Source organism: Zootoca vivipara, chromosome 6, assembly GCF_965207765.1.
Source record: "Zootoca vivipara chromosome 6, rZooViv2.hap1.1, whole genome shotgun sequence".
Lineage (NCBI taxonomy): Eukaryota > Metazoa > Chordata > Lepidosauria > Squamata > Lacertidae > Zootoca > Zootoca vivipara.
The window spans coordinates 87751815-87773577 of NC_142589.1; the positions used below are offsets into that span (position 1 = coordinate 87751815).

Below are 21763 nucleotides of genomic sequence, written 5' to 3' on the forward strand. Positions count from 1 at the left end.
TTTAATCCGAACCCGAAACTGTTGTCCGGAACACGTGAATTGGGAAATTTAATGCAATTGTATTTGTATTTTCTGGTTAAAAAAATGGGGGGGTGGGGGTGGGAGAGGAAAATGTATCTTAATGTCTTAAGAGGAGCTCTGTTGGATCAGACCAAGGATAATAATTTTTTTCTCATGATGCCTCTGGGAAGCCTACAATGTTCCTCTCCCACCATTGGTGGGAGGCGTCAACAGGTATACTGCCTCTGAACATGGAGGGTCTGTTTCACCGTTGATAGACTTATCCTTTTGTGGGGTCTTGGACAGAGGTCTGTAAAGCTAGGGAACAGGGTGGAGAATACAGACAAAGAGGATGTTTATCCTCCTCCTCCTCCTCTCCAGGACCAGTTCCAGTTTTTGGGGGAGCCTTGGCACAGTGGCTTCCCCCAACCAGGGTGGCCGACAACATCTGGTTTCTCTGCAGCCTCTGCTGATTTTGTGGTGAAGTTAGAGGGTTAGCCTGAGCTGAGAGAGCGCATTATAAGCCTTTGAAGCTGCGTGACACCTATTAGTCTGCTGGCTCACATTTTTCTAGATGGAGAGCTCAGTTTATGCAAATTCCTGCATCAGGCTGCAGTCTGGCATGCACAGAGCACTAAGCCAGAGTTAGCACTGTGTGCACGACTGTCTGGTTTGCATACTCCTCAACCCCCATCTCTTTCCCGGAGGAGATTGGAAACATCTGTTTCCAGTTTGAACTAACTGCACAGTTAGTTGGCAAGGTGTCTGAGCCGGGGCAGAGTGTGGCAAGTGTTCATTTTAACTATGGTTTGTTGAAACAAATCAACTTCAGAGACTGGTTGATGTCTCTGGCTTGCCCAGATAAACCATGGTTGCTGCTAAACTAGCCACATTTCCCAGGCCTGACCTTTGGAAAACAGAAACCATGGTTAACACTAACCACTGTTCCCAGGCCCAAACTATGGAACACATAAACCATGGTTAACACTAACCACAATTTCCAGGTCTGGTGTTCAGAGGAGATAAACCATAGTTAGCATTAACAACTTTTCTCAGGTCCAACAATCAAAACATGCAGCTGCACCAGAGGAGGAGAGGGAGCTTGAGAATTGTATGCAGGCTGGGGAGAGCCGTAATGTAAGATCATAGAGATAGATAGATAGATAGATAGATAGATAGATAGATAGATAGATAGATAGATAGATAGATAGACAGACAGACAGACAGACAGACAGACAGAAGATCTATTGATGGTGGGAGAAGAATGGATAATGTGAACCAAGCCCAAATGGCTACCCGTTACCTGTGCTATGCGAACAAGAGCATGCTGGGGTCGCAATCCTGCATGCCCTTACTAGCGAGTAAGTCCCACTGATCCCAGCTGGTGAGTAAACCTCCTCGGGATTGCAGCAGGGTGCCGCTTTTGGGTAAGAGGAACAAGCACCGAGTGGGCGCCGGAAGCGTTGAGCTGCGACGGAGAGGGAAGCGGGGAAGAGGTTGCCCTTTCCCTCCTGGCCTGCTGGTCCTCTGAACTAACACATTTCCCGGCATCTCCTCCTTCCTCTCCCCGCTCCCGGACCCTCCTCCCATTTCCAGGTGGCCTTCAGATCGAAAGCAGCGAAGAGACTGACCAGGGGAAGTACGAGTGTGTGGCCAGCAACAGCGCCGGCGTGCGATACTCCTCACCCGCAAACCTATATGTGAGAGGTAGGGAACGCCGTGACTCGCAAGAGTGGCAAATGCCACCCTGTCCGAACTCCTTCCCCCCCCCCCAGCTTACACGTGTGCACAAAGACACGCGCACACTGTCGAAGGCTTTTTTTTGCTGTGTTTCTCTTTTTCTCAATACCCAGAAGGTGTTTAGGGTGGGTTGAAAAGTCTGTATCGGAGACAAATGGGTGACCCAGAGCGTGGCTGGACATTGGAGAGACCCAGCTGTGTGGGAATATGCACTGGGGAGCAGGAGGAAATGTCTTATAAATGGTTCTGTACCTATGCTGCAGGGCTGGCAGGAGGCCTCTGGCTAACACCTGGCCCAGTGTCCCCGGCTTTTTCCAACCACCGCTAGGGCATGCCAAGGGGCGGTTCGAACCTGGAGCTGCCCCTGCCCCTGTAAATATCCCACACCAACCCAAGCTACATATCTGATTCCTGTGTTGCAGGGGGCTGGGATGGGTGACCCTTTGGGTCCCTTCCTACAACTCTTGTGAGTTTGCATGGACTGCGCCAGCACTTGTTTGGGGCACTTGTTGGGGGGTGCAAGTGCCCCAAACAAGGAGCTGTGACCCAGCCCTTCTTTCTAAACTCTTGTGTTTTTCTTTCTAGCCCAACTAAAATATACCTTGCTCTTTCTGTTCCCCCTGTCAAAAAAAAAAGGTTTTTTTCTCCCTACCACCATTGTGGTAGCCAATACCTATGGGGTGGTACTGAGCCTCCCCGCGATTTAGACATTATTACTGGACCGATTTGCTCAGCCAAACTGGCATGGCAAACTGACAAGAAATGAGAGGCAAGTCTCCCAAGGCCATCATTTAAGACACTCACACCTTCCTGGGCCCTCCCTCTTAGGATTCTGGGAATTGTAGTCTACCCAGAAGGAGGGGGCAGGAGTGTCAAAAGTACTGGAATTCCCACAAATCCTCACCCGCCAAGATGTAAACCAGTTGTTAAAGCTGGTCCATGTTTGCGGTGTGGGTCAGCCTTTCCCTGATAATTCGGATTTGGTTCGTAATGCGGCCATCCTCCTTTTTTCCTCCCTCCCTCCCTCCCAGAGGTACATCCTTATTTATCTTTGCCAACCTGGTTCCTCTAGACCAGTGTTTCCCAACCAGTGTGCCTCCAGATGTTTTGGGACTACAACTCCCATCATTCCTGACCACTGGTGTTGCTAGCTAGGGATGATGGGAGTTGTAGTCCCAAAACATCTGGAGGCACACTGCTTGGGAAACACTGCTCTAGACTACAGTAGTCAGTAATGTCTGGAGGGTGGATGCTGTAAAGGAATGTTTTAAGGAGAGTTGTGCAGTCCCCCCACAGAATTAGGATCAAACCTTTCAAGCTGTGCCAACAACAGCAGCCCACCTTTTAAAAAAAAACAGGGAGGGGAACCCCTTTTCGTATGTGATTCCTGCTTTGCAGTTGAGGGAGAGATTGTGGGGTCCCCATCTCCCCCACGTTCTCATGAACCACCTACCAAAAGCCCAGGATCTGGCCCTGCCAGGTGCTTACGCACGGTGTTCGCACGTGCGAAGGGATGGTGAAACCCCCCAAAAGACGTGTTTCAAAGTCTACATCAGTGTCCCTTGGCTCTCAAGTTGCTGTTGTGCTACAGCACATACCAACTGCAGCCACTTGGGTCAGTGGTCAAGGATAATGGGGAATTGTGGCCCAACAGCACCTGAGGGCCGAAGGTCGCAGAGCTGTGGTCTGGGTGAGGTTCAAACGGCAACACGAATCGGGGGGTGTTGGGGTTATTGGAAAGCCCCTGCCCCAAATGGCAAGAAGTGACTTTTGAACCTGTTCACCACCATCAGTGCCTAGATTCTCACGGTCCAGCCAGGGTCTCCCAAGCCCCAGCCTTCATAGGCTCACACCGTTCAGTCAAGGCTTGACAAACGGCCAAGGGGTTCCTTTGGGGGGGGTGTTTTTGGACGCCAGGGCACACACAAAATGGGTCTCCATTGTGTCCGATCAGAACAGCACACTCGTCAACAGAAATGAGGCGGGGTGGGTCCTCTTGCAGTTTTTGTGAAGAGATAGGCTGTGCGACACTTTTTCTTCCTCTTTCCAGTCTGATTTCAAGTGCACAAAAATTAAAATGACTTTCTGTATCAATGACTTGCCATCCCTTTCAAACTATGGATGCTAGAAGCTGTGGCCTCCCTAGATGTCTCCTAGCAGTACGCCTTCTGTCATCTCTAAGCATAGGTTTCCCCAGCTTCCCACTAGATACCCAATAAGCTTCCTTGTTTTCACTACCTGGGACAATGAGGTTGTTGGCGCCTCTGCTATGGACCAGTCCATGGCTGCTGAGCTTCATGCGCCACAATAGATCGAAAGCCATACTGGCCTTTAGAAATTTTAATGTCTTAACACTGCAGTGAAGTGACCTCCTTTTCCAGTCCGCTTGGAGCCACATGCCTGATAACGCTGCTTATTTTCTGGATTTTGTGTGTGTGTTATTTTTTACACCCAAGCTAAATTTTTAAAGGAGGCTTTTTTTCCTTTGTTTGCTGCTGCTACTGTTGTTATTGTTGATGTTGTTGATGTTGTGGCCCAATGACAAAAAGTGAGAAATGGTATCCGTTGCCTCCATTGTTGATGCCTCGGCGACCAGCAACATAGAGCGTAACATCTGGTGGCTGTGCTGAAGGAAATGTTTCTCAGAGTTTCTGTGCCATGGATAAAATCTCAGGCCTCGAGGGCCGAGCTCACGTGATCCAAGACTCATGTGGGTTTGTCCCTTCCTTTGTGGGTCTTCTGTGGGGTGAGAATTTTAGCCTGCCACAGCTCAGAACTTTGGAGCTTTCTCCCCCCCAATAGTTCCTCTTTGCCCATTTGCTCAATTTGGTTGCTTAATTTTGTGTAAAAACGCTTCATTTTCCCCTACAAAGCTGGAATGGTTTGGCCCACTCAGTCACGGAAAACGTTGGAGTGATGAGCAATGGTAACCATGTCAGTCCATTTAAAAAAAAAAAAAAACACACAGTCCAAAACCCGATACCTTTTTGTGGGACTGGCCAAAGTGGGCCAAATTTACGAGTTGCTCTTTGTCCTGAAATCAAGACAGAGCTCTTTCTCCCCGAGACAATGAAAAATCAATGCTTTGTGTTGTTGTTGTTTGCTCAGCACTACGCAGTAGCGGCACCTGCTGGGGTGATACCAGCATTGCACAATATTACAACACCCGCCCAACATTGTCCCTCACCTCTGGTGGGGGAGGAGGGGAGAGAGGAATCCAGAGAAGAAATGATTTAAAAAATGAGCTCTTTCCAAATGCGGAATAATCACTGGATGATGCAGGTTACGCAAGCTCCCTCGGGAGCTGCTTACTGTTTTAAACCCACCTTTGGAAGGTCAAAGATATGGCGCATGTGTTTATGGAGACATCCGTTTGGGTTCAAAACGCAAGAAGCTCACCTTGGAAGTTCACCTGGACAACGGGGTGCTCTCTCTAATAACTTCTGCTTCCGTATTGCGTTTTACGATAACCCCGCAAAAGGGAGCAATGGTTTCGATTGTATGCCTGGGGGCCTTATCAGTATTAGCATTATTTTCCTTTTCTATCATTATTTCCGAAGAGCCTTGAACGTGATTGCTGGGTGTATGGTTGTTGCTTCCCTCCCCCCCCTACCGATTTTTTCAAACTGTTTCTCCCATAATCTGCTTTTATCCCCTCCCAAAAAGGAATTTCAGGTGCATAGTTTGCACTATTTGGTGTTCCTCCCCGTTTCTGCACTTTTCCTGTCGTCGTTACTAATTTTAACAGCCGTAGGGAACTTCCGTCCACCCCCACCCCCACCCCACTTCATGTCTGAATGAGTTTGGATGGGGGAGGGGAGGAGCCTGTGTTGGAAGGGGCGGGGCTTTTAAGGCATGTCTTAATGGGTGCTGGGAAATGGGTTTGGCAGCCTTATGGTAAGTCAGAAGTATGGGAAACAGCATCCTTTAAAAAGAAAAAGAAAAAGAGCCCCCAAATGTTCCAAGGGACAGGGTCGAATTGTGAACCGTCGTTCTCTTACCTGGCCCAGGCAGGGAGCCATACACAGCGCTTCTATCCAGGTGCAACTCACCTGGTTTGGCACATGGTTGTAGGGACAGGATTGCACCCCCGCAGCTCCCATGAAGACATGCCTTGAAGGGATTTTCGAGGGCACCTCTTGTCAAAATATTTGGGCGGGCGGCTGAAACCTCCTGGACGACGACTGACAATGCCAAGGTGGAAAAGGAGAAGACTTCTTGTTTGTTTGTTTGTTTGTTTGTTTGGGGTGCCACACTGTAAATGTTGTTAACCTTCCTTTCTCCGAGCCGCAGGGGCTTTTTGCCAGATCTATGGATGCAGGGTAGAATCCACCGGGGGGGGGGGAGGTGTCTGATGGGGTGCGGGGGGGTGGTCATTACTGCTGAATTGGCAAGGAAGGGCCGTACGTGTGGCTAAATGTGGTGGGGAAGACAGCCACAGGAAGTGAACTGGAAAAAATAAAAAAAAAATATGGACATTTTTGAGATGATGATATTTTTTTTTAGCTCGATATTTTTTATTTTTTTAAGTTAAAAGGCGGAAATACGAAAGGAAAGGAAAGGAAAGCAATTGAAACTGCAGTTGTCAGCCGTGAAGGCCTTTTTTTACTCTCTCTGTGTTTCCCTTATTTTTCTTCTCTCCTCTTCTCATGTCATTGTGTTCTGCATCAAACCCCTTTAAAACATCCCTCAGAGCTACGAGAAGGTTGGTGTGGTTTTTTGTTTTCCTTTTTTACTTTCTTTACCCACATATTTTTACATTTCTTAAAAGAAAAAATTAAAAAAATTAAAAAAGAGAGAAATATATAAATAAATCTATATCTTATTACTGCGATATATCTTTTTTATAAAAAAAAATTAATAAATGACATAAAAATAAAATGGCAAATATATATATATGATTGAATATTCTTTTCTTTAAAAAAAAAGAGAGAAAAAGCAAGAAAATCTCTGCGTATTTATATATATATCTATATATATATTTTATATATTTAAAAAAAAAAAGTTGACAAAGCGAGACCCTCCCCCCTCTTCGTTCTCGGGTCTCGTTGGAGATGAGTTGAGTTGCATTGTGGGCCGTGTGCTCTCTTCTTCTGCATCCCTTGGTTGCATCTCTGTGTGCACTTTTTTCTGTCGTCATGGTTACCTTGCTGTATGGACATTTTGGGCCTGATCTGCATGATAGGAGAATGTTTACGAGGCAACGATATTTTGCATGCCGGTCCTTATCAGTTTTTTTATTTTTTAAAAAAAATTAATATTATTAATTTCTCCCGCCCCCTTTAAATTTTTTATTGTTATTTCCGTTCTTTCAAATTGTGTGCGTGAGTGTGCGCGTGCGTGTATGTATATATATCTATACATATAATTTCAAATGAACTTCTTTCTTTTTTTTAACGTTATCAGTGGATTTTCCCCCACCCGCAAATTTATTTCTTTTTAAACTTTTTGATTTTTGCTTTTTGTTTGTTTGTTTCTCTCTTTTTTCTTTTTTTCCCAAAAAAACCTTCCTTTTTGTCGGTTTGTCAGTTGGTTGGTTTCGATCGGTTATGCTGTGCTGTAATTTTATTCCAACTGCATTGTGGAAAAAAAGCCAGTGTTCCTGCTACCCTTTCTTCCACCCCCTCCTCCAAATCTACAACCCCCTCCCACACCCCTCTGACGATTTAACAACCTCCAACCAGCTCTAATGCCTGTCTGAGGAACAGCCTCCTGGGAGGAGGGGAGGGGGGGTCTCAGCTAGACGGCCCCGAAAGGAACTTGAGTTTTACATGGGCTGCTAAAAAGGGAACTTAAGCATTGCCCTCAAGTTGACAGAGCAATCCTGGACCCCCATTACACAAGCAGAAGTTTACTTTCCTTAAACACAATCGCTTCCGGATAACCACCGCACCCTCGATCCACATGCAAAACATTTACACTCTTGCAAACCTGCATTTTTGATACCACCGTCAAGAGCAGGGGTCAGCAAACTTTTTCAGCAGGGATCCGGTCCACTGTCCCTCTGACCATGTGGTGGGCTGGACTATATTTGGGGGGGGGGAATAATGAACGAATTCCTAAGCCCCACAAATAACCCAGAGATGCATTTTAAATAAGAGGACACATTCTATTCATGTAAAAACACCAGGCAGGCCCCACAAATAACCCAGAGATGCATTTTAGATAAAAGGACACATTCTACTCATGTAAAAACACCAGGCATGCCCCACAAATAACCCAGAGATGCATTTTAAATAAAAGGACACATTCTACTCATGTAAAAACACCAGGCAGGCCCCACAAATAACCCAGAGACGCATTTTAGATAAAAGGACACATTCTACTCATGTAAAAACACCAGGCAGGCCCCACAAATAACCCAGAGACGCATTTTAGATAAAAGGACACATTCTACTCATGTAAAAACACCAGGCAGGCACCACAAATAACCCAGAGATGCATTTTAAATAAAAGGACACATTCTACTCATGTAAAAACACCAGGCAGGCCCCACAAATAACCCAGAGATGCATTTTAAATAAAAGGACACATTCTACTCATGTAAAAACACCAGGCAGGCCCCACAAATAACCCAGAGATGCATTTTAAATAAAAGGACACATTCTACTCATGTAAAAAACAAGTTGATTCCCGGACCATCCACGGGCCGGATTTAGAAGGCGATTGGGCCAGATCCAGCCCCCGGGCCTTAGTTTGCCTACCCATGGTCCAGACAGACTGCATTGCAGAGGGTTGGGCTGGATGACCCTTCAAATTCTGTGGCGCCAACAGAGCATAGCTGCCCCCTACACCTGTCATCTAATGATGACTCTGTCTGTAAAGGTTGTAAACGTTTAAAATAAGCCGATAAAAGTCTCTTTCAATGCCCTGTTTGAAAGTACATTGCAGCAGGAGGATTAAACAATTCTTTTTTAAAGCTTCAGGCAAACCGCGGGTTATTCTCAAGGTCCCCCACAAAGTGCCTATGGTTCCACGCAGAACAAAATTGCACCCGTTGAGGCTTATGGCCTTCTGAGACTTTGCACCGGGGATGGAGAGCCTGTGTGGCCCTCCAAAATATTGGTGGACTACAATGCCCATCATCCCTGACCGTTGGCCATGTTGGCTGAGGCAGGCGGCATCTAATAAGGACCACTTTCCTGCCCCTTTTTTTCTTTTTCTTATTTAGAATTTATATGCCACTCGATTGCAGCAAAAAAAAAAACCTAAGCAGTTTACAATAGAAGTTTAAAGGATCAGTGGGAACTGTCCAGAGATTCCAAAGGGATTAAGATCAACAGCGAAACAGATTAAAATGACATTATTTGACAAAATTAACTCCGCCTCCCTTTGTCACTGGCCACAACTACCCACCTGGGTGAGAACCAGGAATCTGGGAAGTGCGGTTTGTTGAGAGTTGTCAGGAGACCTCCTCAGAGCGCTACAGTTCCCAGAGTGGTTTAGCAATCAATCAAGAATAAGGGGGGGGGTCTCCTTACAACTTAAAATATACAGTGCAGATGGAGACAAAGTAAACCAATTCAAAGCAACATTCAAATTACAGTGGTACCTCGGTTTACAAACACAATTGGTTCCGGAAGTCTGTACTTAACCTGAAGCGAACTTTCTCATTGAAAGTAATGGACAGTGGATTAATCCGTTCCAGACGGGTCCGCGGAGTACTTAAACTGAAAGTACTCAAACCGAGGCGTAGTTAAACCGAGGTATGACTGTACATGTCTCGGTAGGCGTGCCTGAGCAAAGTTTTCAACAGGCACCAAAAAAAGGGAGCACAAAGGCCTTTGTTTAATATCAATTAGCAGAGAGTTCCAGAGGGTAAGATGGACTTTCTTATGTGACTGAGGTGAGTGCCACATAAATGCCTCTGGAAACCACCTGCGATTTTGGATATTTTTAAAGTTAAACTTAGAAAATACTTTGTATTTGGGGGATGGAATCATCATAGGGTATTAGATTACTGCAATGCGTTATGTAGGGCTGCCTCTGAAGATGGTTCAGAAACGTCAGCTACTGGGAGTGCAGAATTCAGCGGCCAGGTTGCTCATCGGAACAATACGGTTTGAGCATCTTACACCAATCCTGGTACGACTGCACTGGCTACCAATTAGTTTCTGGGCCCAAGTGCTGGTTTTGACCTATAAAGCCTTAAACGGCTCAGGACTGCAATACCTCAGGGACCGCCTCTTTCCATATGAACCTACCCGGACCCTGAGATCATCCTCTGAGGCTCTCCTTCATGTGCCTCCTTCTCGAGAGGTCCGGAGGGTGGCAACACGAGAACAGGGCCTTCTCTGCAGTGGCTCCCCGTCTGTGGGATGCTCTCCCCCGGGAAGTTCGCCTGGTGCCTTCATTATACACCTTTGGGCACCAGGCAAAAACATTCCTCTTCTCCCCAGCCTGGCTGATTATCATTCAATACCCTTTTAAATGTGTTGTGGGAATGGGGTTATTGGGTTTTTCTTGGGGTTTTTTGTTTGTTTGTTATGTAGTATGTCTTTTTTATATCGTGATTTTATCTTGTGAACCGCCCTGAGACCTGCCAGTATAGGGCGGTATACAAATTTAATAAATAATAAAAATAATAAATAAAATGCACCACACCGTACACATTTCAGACAGTATCAGTTTGATAAGACTCCCCATTGCAAACTTTTGAAGGGTCTGCTGCTGCTTATAAATGGCTCTCTCTCTCTCTCTCTGACACACACACACACACACACACACACACACACACACACATACTTTCCGGCATTCCCAAATCTCCACCCACCCACCCCAAAAAAACCCACCCGTCTTCTATATAGGACTCCTATTCCCTTAATAATGCAAAGATGATGGCCTTATAAAACCCAGTGGGCAAGTTCCTAATGTACAGGTATTAAAGCTGTGTGGTCGACCTGTTTGTGTATTTATTCATTGAGAAATCCGGTGCAGCTTTGACAGTTATCTGTCTCATTATTATTTCCTCTCTCTTTTACTTTTGCTTTCTCTTCCTCTCTCTCTCTTTCTTTCCTTCCTTCTCTCTCTCTTTCTCTCTCTGTCTGTCTTTCTCTAAAGATGCTGGTATTTCTGTGCTCAAAGAACGCCTGGGTGCTGGCGCTTTTACATGCACACACTTCATCCTTTCACAGATGTTCCCCTCGCTTCTGAGGTTCGGGGGGAGGGCGTGCCTCACCCTAGAATGCCCAAAAGCAGGGAATCCAGAGTATGCCTCTGAACGCCAGTTTCTGGGTATCCCAAGCGGGGTCCGGCTGGCAAGCCTCCCCGAAGAAAGAGTCCCTAGATAGACATTTGATATGAACCAGTCCGGCTCACCCAATGTTCTCACGAAACAATAGATGGTTTCTTCCCTGCACCAAGGCATCCTTGACCCCACTTGCCCTTTCCTCCGGAGATTAATTAGCATTTGCAAATGATTACTTCAGCTGGAGGACAGGGTGGTGGGTGATGCGAGCTTGCAAGGCTTGTGAGCTACCTTTCAGGCAAGTCTCAAGCCTCACTTGTAAAGCAAGGTTTCCAAATTTGCTCATCCGACTGGGGCTGACAGGAGTTGTGGTCCAAAATCTCCGCAGGGCACCAATTTGTAGGGGCACGAGGCAGCAATAACCCCCTGGAGTTAAGAGCAGGCATCCCCAAACTGTGGCCCTCCAGATGTTTTGGCCTACAACTCCCATGATCCCAGCTAACAGGACCAGTGGTCGGGGAAGATGGGAATTGTAGTCCAAAACATCTGGAGGGCCGAAGTTTGGGGATGCCTGAGTTAGAGTCTTCTGCAAATGTTGTAGAAATGTGGGAAAATTAATGAAATACATAGGGCCAGATCCCAGGCTTAGCTGAAATTGGGTCTTGTCAAAAGCTATGGGGCAAGTGTAGTCATGACTTGGGGTTGGTCCTTTCTGGGGGCAGAGCTGTGCTGATTAACGACCTAAGTAATATAGGACAGCTAACTCCAATGAGTCTACTCTGAGTAGGACTTAGTTGGATGCAACCCTTGATGTTTAAGCCCCCACTTATTTCAGTGGGAACTTAAGAGCAGCTGACTTGTTCTGAATCCAACAGGTGGATGGAGCCTGTAGTGTAAAATATTTTGAGCCGAGGGGCTGACTTGTGCTAGAGCAGGCACCCCCAAACTTTGGCCCTCCAGATGTTTTGGACTACAGTTCCCATCATCCCTGACCACTGGTCCTGTTAGCTAGGGATCATGGGAATTGTAGGCCAAAACATCTGGAGGGCTGCGGTTTGGGGGTGCCTGTGCTAGAGTATGGGGTTAAGGCTACAGTAATGACCAAGTGAGGGCAGGAATTTGAGAAGGCCACATCTGCATGAAGATTATTTTGTTGGAATGTCAACATTTCCCACTCCTAAAAAAATTAAAAAGGAGAAACATGAATTTTGCAGTCTGGGAACTTCCCTGCCCTATGGATTCCTCCACTGGGATTTCTTCCCACAGAGTAGTGTGGTTTGTTTGGAGTTTTTTTTTAGTTTGCCCCACATAAAAATCCTCATAAGGTTATCAGAGGTCCTTAGTTTTTAAGCTCGTCTTCAGAGATACCACTCATTAACTTGCCCTCCTCTTTGCCCCTTCGGGGGAGAGTCGAGTGTCTTTATATAACATAATTGGGGAGGCCTCTTGAATCCCCAGCAGCTTCAAGACAACTTAATGGAGGTGGGGATGTTCCCCCCCCCCCGAGGGTAGAAAGTTTTGAAAAACACCAGCTGTGGAGGAAGGACTATTCAAGGATAACCTGCCCAAGTTGAAAACCTTGACAATCTTCAATTCCGGTGGGGTATAAACCAGCCAGGCCCCTTACAGAATAATAATAATAATAATAACACGTATGTTCTGTAACATGCCTATGAAAAATAAAGCAAAAACTTTACAAAAAGCAAGTCCGTGGCCTACAGTGAGTAGAACAGGCATAGGCAAACTCGGCCCTCCAGATGTTTTGGGACTACAACTCCCATCATCCCTGACCACTGGTCCTGTTAGCTGGTGATGGGAGTTGTAGTCCCAAAAACATCTGGAGGGCCGAGTTTGCCTGTGCCTGGAGTAGAATGTCTGGGTGGCCACTGTGAGACTGAGATGCTGGACTATTCGGGCCCTGATCCAGCAGTGATCTTTTTTAGGGCTCTTGCAGTAATAACCCAACTGTCTTCAGGATATCAAGGCTTTGGGGTGACCATATCTCAATATTTCACTGCTGTGGTGCATTTTTGAGGCCTTATCCAGTCAGCACAGTTGGGCATTTCAGAACACATTGTTGTGACATTAGCATTCAGTGTTGCGAAGCTACATTAAGAGGTTGCTTGTTCATTACTGCAATTCTCTCGTCCATAGGCTTCCTCTTTGTAAAGTTCTTGGATTTTTTTTTCATACCTGTGTTCCAGATTTAGTGCCTTGACTTTATTTACTCTCTTGGTATGACACCTTCTGCTCTCCCCCCCCCACTGAGTTCTTAGTATTATTGCTTTGGTGTAGGGAGGGTTGAAGGGACGCAGGTGGCGCTGTGGTCTAAACCACTGAGCCTCTTGGGCTTGCCAATCAGAAGGTCGGCGGTTCAAATCCCTGTGACAGTTCCAGCTCCTGCCAACCCAGCAGTTCGAAAGCACGTCAAAGTGCAAGCAGATAAATAGGTACCGCTCCGGCAGGAATGTAAATGGTGTTTCCGTGCGCTGCTCTAGTTTCGCCAGGAGCGGCTTAGTCCTGCTGGCCATATGACACGGGAAAACTGTCTGTGGACAAACGCCGGCTCCCTCGGCCTGTAAAGCAAGATCAGCGCCGTAACCCCAGAGTCGTCTGCGACTGGACTTAACTGTCAGGGGTCCTTTACCTTTTTTTTTTAGGGAGGGTTAGGTTGGGGTTTTTTTGCAGGGTGCATCTCTTTAAACACCCCCCCCCCAAAAAAAAACCCACTGAGGAATTCCCCACTCCCACCTCACCTGCACACAAGGGACACCAGGAAGGTATCTAGAATACAGAAAGTAAGGAAAAACTTTCCCGATTATGGGTTGTCTTCAATGCCAGTCCTACTCAGAGCAGAGCCACTGAAATTAAAGGACATAGCCAACCATTAACTGTAGTAGGTCTACTCTTGAGTAGGATTTAATGGGGTGCAAGCCATCCATACAGCTTTCTTCCCTGATCTCTGGAACTCAGGGAGAGAGATCTGTCTCTTGCGGTATTATTTATTAAAATTCAGTCATCTCCACATTTGCATTGAAAGAGAGAGAGAGAAAGAAAGAGAGAATGAAAGAAAGAAAGAAAGAATTGGTCAAGGGGTAAGTGGAATGCCCCCTGCTATTTTTGGAAAGTCTGCTACTTTTAAAATCTGTATTATCTGAGCTGGAAAGATATTGAACAAACTTTAACAAGAATCAGTTAAATTAACACTCTGTTTCTGCAGAAGGATTTCTCAAGAGTTTCAGGGGAGTATATGCCTTCAAACCAAATTACTTGCTGCAGGAACACTGTGCTATTCGTGATTTTGAAATACTCTGCCTGCTTTTGTCTTATTATCCCTTTTTGCATTGCTGTTCTCTTTGTTTTTAGGGGGGTGGGTGGGGAATTTAGATTACACCTTGTCACACACACTGCAGACAAAAAACAACAACCACTAATGCCACCCTTAATATGAAGGGTAGGGGGGGGTGTCGGTCCGAGCATCGGTCCGGGATCCAATTTGACTTCCGAATGATCCCATTCGCCCATCGTGCAAAACGAACCAACCGATGCACTAAAAAGGAAACCAGCTAAACAACCAAATTGGGGTGGGCATTTAGAACAATTCCCGTGAGTTGCTGTATTTGGATAGCCAACATGCTAAATTGTTAAAGGGAGAAGGAAAGAAACCCATCGTTTTGGGGGGGTTGAGGGTAAATAATTCCACTAATATCCAGCTTATGACAGGCAACATAGCCTAAATTTGCATCTAGGGGGAGATGAAAGGAAGACAGACCAGAGAGGTTACACACAAATAACCTGCTTGAGAAGGGACGGGACAGGTGTAATCTAATATTCACTACAAATATGTATATCAAGGCTGCACATTATTTTGCCCTCCCTTTTCCTCCCCCCTCCTCATTTTGGAGTAAGACAGAACGGACACCACTCCTCTGTCTCGCCCAAAATGCTAATAATGTCCGCCTTCTCACCTCATTCGGAGCTATGGGCTTGCTGGGTGTCAAAATGTTTAAGACCATTTCGGTTTCCTTTGGTGCTTTCTCAACCAGTCACCCTTCAGTTTTGATTTGGTGTTCTTTTCGTTTTTCCATTGTGTGGTTGTTTTAGTATTTTTTAAAAAATTTATTAAAAGCAAAACAAAGCACAATTATTTCCCACCCCGTTCCTTATGTCATACAATTGCAGTTGACTTCTATTTTACCACGTTGTTTTTTTTTTTATTTCACATGGATTTCGTTTTTCTCCTCTCCTCTCCCCCCGCCCCGGCCCCATGACCCTCCCACCCACCCACCTTTCCCTTCCTGCCTTAATTTTGACTTGCTTTTCTACGTGAATCGGGGTTTGAAGCAACGAGAACTCGCCCAAAAGGCTACTACCCCCCCACCCTCTTTCCCGACATTCCCAACCCCTTGCAACCCCTTGCAAATTGTTCTTCTTCAATGGTAAAATCCGGGGCGGGGGGGCGGGGTATGGTGGGGATAAATGATTATCATAAAGCAAAAAAAAACCCTAGCAGGGAGACACTGGAACTAGAACCTTCCTCAGAACTTTCTTTCCAGCATGGGAGAACGGTCTCAGGGCAGGCTGCGGGGGTCGCCATTGCCCGACAAACCTGGACTCTCCGTTCCTCTACAACCAGGTCTGTAAAAAAATTAAGCTTGCACCTCCCTGCTTTCTCCCTTCATCCCCTCATGGATCCTTTTGGTTCTCATCCAGGTCAAATAAGTAAGGACAGCGCAGGAGTTTTTAGAAGCTGACTGGAAACTGTCTCTCCAGAGTCTCGGGCCAAGAGAAGGTCCTCTCAATTTTTATCTCCCTCCCCCCCCCCAAAAAAAACCCAGGACGTTTAGCACACCGAGCTATACCTCTCCCCTCCAATAAAAGAAAAGCTGTAGAGATAAAATTACAAGTTGCAAGAGCTCTTCTCTTTTCCAGGTGCCAGGCTAGCGTAACATGGCACCTGGCATTGCCCGCACACTAAATTGTAATTTGGTGCTGCATGAACAAGACCTGGGCCACCTTAGCAGCATCCATTTGAAGCAAAGGTCAGCAAACTTTTTCAGCAAAGGGCCGGTCCACTGTCCCTCAGACCTTGTGGGGGGGCCGGAGAATATTTTGAAGAAGAAAAATGAAGGGATTCCTATGCCCCACAAATAACCCACAGATGCATTTTAAATAAAAGGACACATTCTACTCCTGTAAAAACAAACACACACACAGAAATCCGCGTGCCGGATTTAGAAGGTGATTGGGCCAGATGGGGCCCCAGGGCCTTAGTTTGCCTACCCATGATTTAAAGGGTTATTATGATGCCTCTTCGAACAGCCGTGGCTTCTCTCACAAAAGTTATGGGGGCTATCATTTCTTAAGACGTGCTGAGACTTGTTAAGATGAACCCTCTCGCCATCCTTCCTCCCCATGGAGCTGCAATCCCCTGTGAAAAGATATTGACGGTTAAACCGCTCCAGGAGATGAATTAGGGCCTCCTAACCAACTCTCAGCCTACTTAAGAAACTACATATCCCAGGATTCTTGGGGGGGGGGCGGCAGCCATGGTTGCTTAAAGTTGTATCAATAATGTTTTAAATGGTGTGAATGTATTCATGCGCGTTTTTAAGTAAGCTCGGCTGTCGTTTTGTCCAAACCGGCTAGCGTAAACTTGACCCTGAGAAGCCAGGATCAAACTTTGGATTCTGAGCCTGGCTCATAGGCAGAGCATGAGACACTTAATCTCAGGGCTGTGGCTTCGAGCCCCGTCTTGGTTGAACGATTCCTGCACTGCAGGGGGTTGGACTAGATCAGGCATCCCCAAACTGCGGCCTCTCCAAATATTTTGGCCTACAACTCCCATGATCCCTAGCTAACAGGACCAATGGTCAGGGATGATGAGAATTGTAGTCCAAAACATCTGGAGGGCCGAAGTTTGGGGGTGCCTGGACTAGATGATCCTTGTGGTCCCTTCCAACTCTACAATTCTGTTAAAAAAACAAGAACAACAGTGCCCCCACCCTAACCCCAGACAATCGGATGCCTTCCAGCTATTTTGGACCACAACTGGGATTGATGCGAGTTTTATTCATTTATTCATTTCATAAAACTCAACACACCTCTTGACTGGAAAGAAAGAAAGAAAGAAACATCCAAGCAGTTTAGAATCAAACAGTAAAACTATCACTTTAAAAAACAAAACAGAATCATGGAATTGTAGAGTCCAACCCACTTCAATGCGGGAATCTTCTGCCCAAGACTCTGAGATTAAGAGTCTTACGCTCTACCGACTGAGCCACTTAAAAAACACGCAATCTTGCCCTGGGGAAAAACAACACCCTTTGCCCAAAAACACATGTTTTGGGGAGCTATGAGAGAACAGCCCCCCACCAAATTGTGTCTTTCGGGGCCACGATCTCGCGTGAATCATGTGAGTTGCACAGGAACGCAGACCCAGAAGATGGGGAGGAAAAGACCAGAACCATCTGCTTCCTGTTCTTGACCAATCATTGTTAATCTTTACCTCCGAACTGGGAACTGGTTAGTTAAACTTGCCAGGGTCACAGTTTGGTCCTGACTCCCCCCGCAATAAAACCACAGTTTGCTCTTTTCAAATGTTAACAATATATCATGGTTAGTTTAAACCACAGAGCCTAATGTCCAGAGCCAGTTCAACAGTGGAAAAAAGCCACCTTGGGGCACTCTCAAGATGTCCTGAACCTGGAAGCTTTCCACGACTTCCATAGCATCTCCACTTCATGACAGGGAGTTGAGATGGTGTTCACCCCATATTTTCTGTTTTGCGGTTCTTTTTATGACACCTTCACTCCAAATGTTCTCTTCAGCCTTACTCTCCCCACCTTTTGCATAAATATGCTACCCCACCTGCCCCCCAAAATGTGGCCTCCTTCCTCCCAGTCAGCCATATGATCATCAGGGGAGGAGGGGGGGATTACACTAAATGTAAATTCCCCATGGGAACATTTCCTTCCTTCCTTTCTGGCCACTTTGCGAGGAGAGCAACAAAACACTCCCTTTCTCCCCCTGGCTAACTTGAGAACAGCGATTGGGGTTCCCTTCAGACTTCGATTCACAGCATTGGTCTTTACTATGGTTTACCGATTTTACTTAATTCTGGTTTGTTCTTTCTTTCTTTTCTTCCTTCTTCCCTTTTACCTTCCTTCCCCTGTTTCCCCACCCCTCCCCTCCCCTCCAAGTGCAAGACTCCGTTCAGTTCTCCTGTTCTGTTTCCAATTATTATTATTTAGGTGTGTGTGTTTTCGCATTCATTCCTGCCATTTGTTTCCCACCGGAACACCGTTTGCTGACCGGATCTGCTCCGTTCAGTTGAATACCGCCCAAGTTTTCTTCCACTTGCCTCTTCCCTTGTTACTACAATCCCTTCCCAGAAACTGGATTCCCAACCCTGTTGAAATTTTTTTAAAAGCTCATTCCTCCTGCCCCTTTTCCCGCCTGCATTCCTTCAGCCGGTTCCCTCTCTCTCTTTCTCCTCCTCTGCCGCCCCTTCCTTCCGTTCTCCAAAGTCCCCTCTCTCCATTTTGATTCAAAAAAATGGGCTCCATTTTTAAAAAATCTGTTATTTCTCTGAACTGCCACTTGTAGCTGAATTTGGAAAGTATCCCAAGCAGAGAAGGTGATATTTAGTCTCAAAAGGAATATTATTTTTTTGGGGGGGGGGGGGGAAGAGGCTGAGATTCCCTCACACTCATCTCTCAAGGTGAATCTGTGTCTCTCTAAGGCATTATTGGACTACAACTCTCAATCGGCCCCAACCAACGGACTCAGGGATGATGGGAATTGTAGTCCAGCAGCGCTTACAGGCACCCCCAAAATGCGTCCCTCCAGATGTTTTGGCCTACAACTCCCATGATCCCTAGCTAACAGGACCAGTGGTCGGGGAAGATGGGAATTGTAGTCCAAAACATCTGGAGGGTCGAAGTCTGGGGATGCCTGGTTTAGAAGGTCATAGATTGTCATCCCCTGTTTAGGGAAGTTTTTAATGTTTGATGGATTTCTGTGTTTTAATATTTTGTTGGAAGCCGCCCAGAGTGGCTGGGGGAACCCGGCCAGATGGGCGGGGTATAAATAAATAAATTATTATTATTATTATTATTATTATTATTATCATCCCTAGGTAAGATCATGTTGGGAGGCAGCAGTGAGCAGAAGCTTTTAGATGATAGGCAGCTGCCTTGTACACAGTCGGTCAGAACCTTGGGCCGTTTAATTTAGTATTGTCCCCACTGGCTGGCAGAGCCTTGCAGTGTTTCAGAGAGGGGCGTTCCCAGTCCTACCCGGAGATGCCAGGGATTAAATCCAGTCCCAAGATGCTCTTGAACGGAGGTAGAGCCTTCCTGAACCTATAAGTCTCTTAACCCTCATGGTTCAGAGTAAAAAGGGGACGATTTAAATAGGCATATAGGAAGCTGCCTTGTAACCAGCCCACCTGTAATGAGTGGCTCTTAAACTGAATACAGCCCAGTGAGGTTGCAGGGGGGATTACTTTGAAATCTCCATAACATTGCAAGACAGGCTTGCTAAATCGGGGGGGGGGGGAGAGAGAGGTGGCTCTCTTGCAGCAGGGCCCCCACCCATAAACCAGTCTTCCCAGACAGATCCACCGCCTTTAGATCGAGTGGGCCCAGTGGGAGAACAGGAGATTTTCAGAATCCCTACAAAAAAAATTATTTAAAAAATGGACCCGTCCCTGCCTGCTCCCACCCCGGTAAAAGCACCCTCTCCTTGCCGCTCTCCCCCCCCCCCGCCCATTAAAGGTCTGGAAAGCATCCATCCATCCTTTCGTTTGTTTGTTTGTTTGTTTCCTTTCTCGAAGTTGCCCGTTTCCATGGCCTTGTTTTTCCTTCCTCTTATGATTATTATCAATTGTTTATTATTATTATTATTATTATTATTATTATTATTATGCCAGGGCTGCGATGTGCCAATGTTAAAACCTACTGCGCATTGGTTCACATCGGCAAGAAAAAGTAAAGAAAATGAGTATGCAGCATTTTTAAAAAGTGGGTTTCGCCCCCCCGACCCTTAACCCTTCTCTCTCTCTCTCTCTCTCTCTCTCTCTCTCTCTCTCTCTCTCTCTCTCTCTCCTGGTCTCTTTTTCTATTTTCCTTACCCATGTGGGCATTTGCGAGTTCCAATGCTCTCCATCTCCTTTCCTCCTCCCTGTCTCTGTCTGTCTCTCTCTCTTTCTCCTCCTCCTCCTCTCTTGTTCTCTTCTCTCCATTCTTCTCTTTTGCATGATGTTTGTGATTCTGAGAGCTGCATCTATTGATGGAATCATGTCAGATCTTTCAAAGAGGCTTCGTTAGGGTTTCACTGCCCGAAAACCACAAAAATTTCATTAGAGTTTCTCATCTTTTCCCCATCGCTGGCTCTCGCCTCGCCGCCACGTCCCCTCTCGCCGTGCACTCCTCTGGGCCGCTTCATGGAGGCAGGGGGGTGGGGTGGGGTGAGGAAAGGAGAGGAGGGACCCCCTCACCACCACCACCCAGAGGGGGCACCCTTGTGAACTCCCCGCTTCTGGTTTGCAGCTAGATTTTGGCCACCTCCAGGGAACAAGCCCCCCCTCCCTCCCACCCAGCTGCCAATCCCACCTTTTTTTTAACCTGCCTTAAGTTTTGGGGGGCTGTGGCGAGAACCGCTCTGTCCCTCCAGGCTCCCTTAGGAGCTGTGTGCATTTCAAGAAAGGACCAAGGCTTTGAGCCCATGCAGGTGTTCACTGTACCCAACATCTGCACCAGATGCTAGGATGGGGAAGCTGCCCCCCCCCAATTTGCCGGACTCCCAAGTCCCACCAGCCCTTGCCGCCGGCATGGCCAATGGCCAAGGTACAGTGGTGTCCAAACTTTTTTCAAAGAGGGCCAGTTTTGATGAAGTGAAGGGCCATGAGGGCCGACCCAAGGGCCAACCAAAGTTGTTGACTTTTTTTTTAGGATTGCAGTTCTTGAGCTATTTTTTTAGGATTGAAGTTAGAATCATAGAATAGAATCATAGAATCCTAGAGTTGGAAGAGACCACAAGGGCCATCCAGTCCAACCCCCTGCCAAGCAGGAAACACCATCAAAGCATGCTTGACATATGCCTGTCAAGCCTCTGCTTAAAGACCTCCAAAGAAGGAGACTCCACCACACTCCTTGGTAGCAAATTCCACTGCCGAACAGCTCTTACTGTCAGGAAGTTCTTCCTAACAGTAAGAGCTGTTCGGCAGTGGAATTTGCTTGAGTTGTTGAGGTTTTTTTTTTAGGATTTTACCCTAGGAATGAAACTGCCACAGAGCCCGATTAAACTGGATTAGGCCCCCGAAATGGACTTTGGACATGCCTGGCCGAGGATGATGGGCATTGTAGTCCAGCAATATCTCGAAGATATATTGACCTGAGAAGCAGCGTCTCTCTTCCACGCAAGAGATGGAAGAAGGTCTCCATTGAGGAGAAGCGTTCCCTCCTGAGAGCAGGAAATGCTTCTTCTTCGATCAGGGAGGGGTAAGCTGTGCCCCCACGCCAGAGATGTTGTTGGAGTCCATTTCCCATCAGCAAACAGGGACGGTGGGATCTGGAGGGTCGCAGGCTCCGCAAACAGGGACTCGCCAAAGCTCAGTTATGGCGCCATTGTAAGAGAACAAGGGAGGCGTTCGTGGGGAGTTCTAGGACCTTTTTTTTCTAGAAAAGCAGCACTTTCTGCAACCCCTATCCTCATGGGTAGGTGGGCCTTCCTTCCCTTTTGGAAAGGCGACGTGGGTGGTCAGGCTACCCTCTCAAGATCGTTGTGGCCGCGTGTGGTTCTGTGTGCGAAAGATGCACCAGACTCTGCCTC

At 46.7% G+C, this 21763-nt stretch overlaps 1 protein-coding gene across 5 annotated transcripts in view; it reads left to right on the forward strand.

Annotated features, from left to right (window-relative positions):
- Positions 1-21763, forward strand: part of PTPRS (protein tyrosine phosphatase receptor type S) — a 282909-nt gene that overhangs the window by 164570 nt on the left and 96576 nt on the right. For all 5 annotated transcript variants that reach the window (XM_088672957.1, XM_060275383.2, XM_035118880.3 and 2 more), the window contains one exon: positions 1597-1707. In XM_088672957.1, the coding sequence (XP_088529083.1) occupies positions 1597-1707 (111 nt within the window). The remainder of the gene's footprint in view (positions 1-1596; positions 1708-21763) is intronic.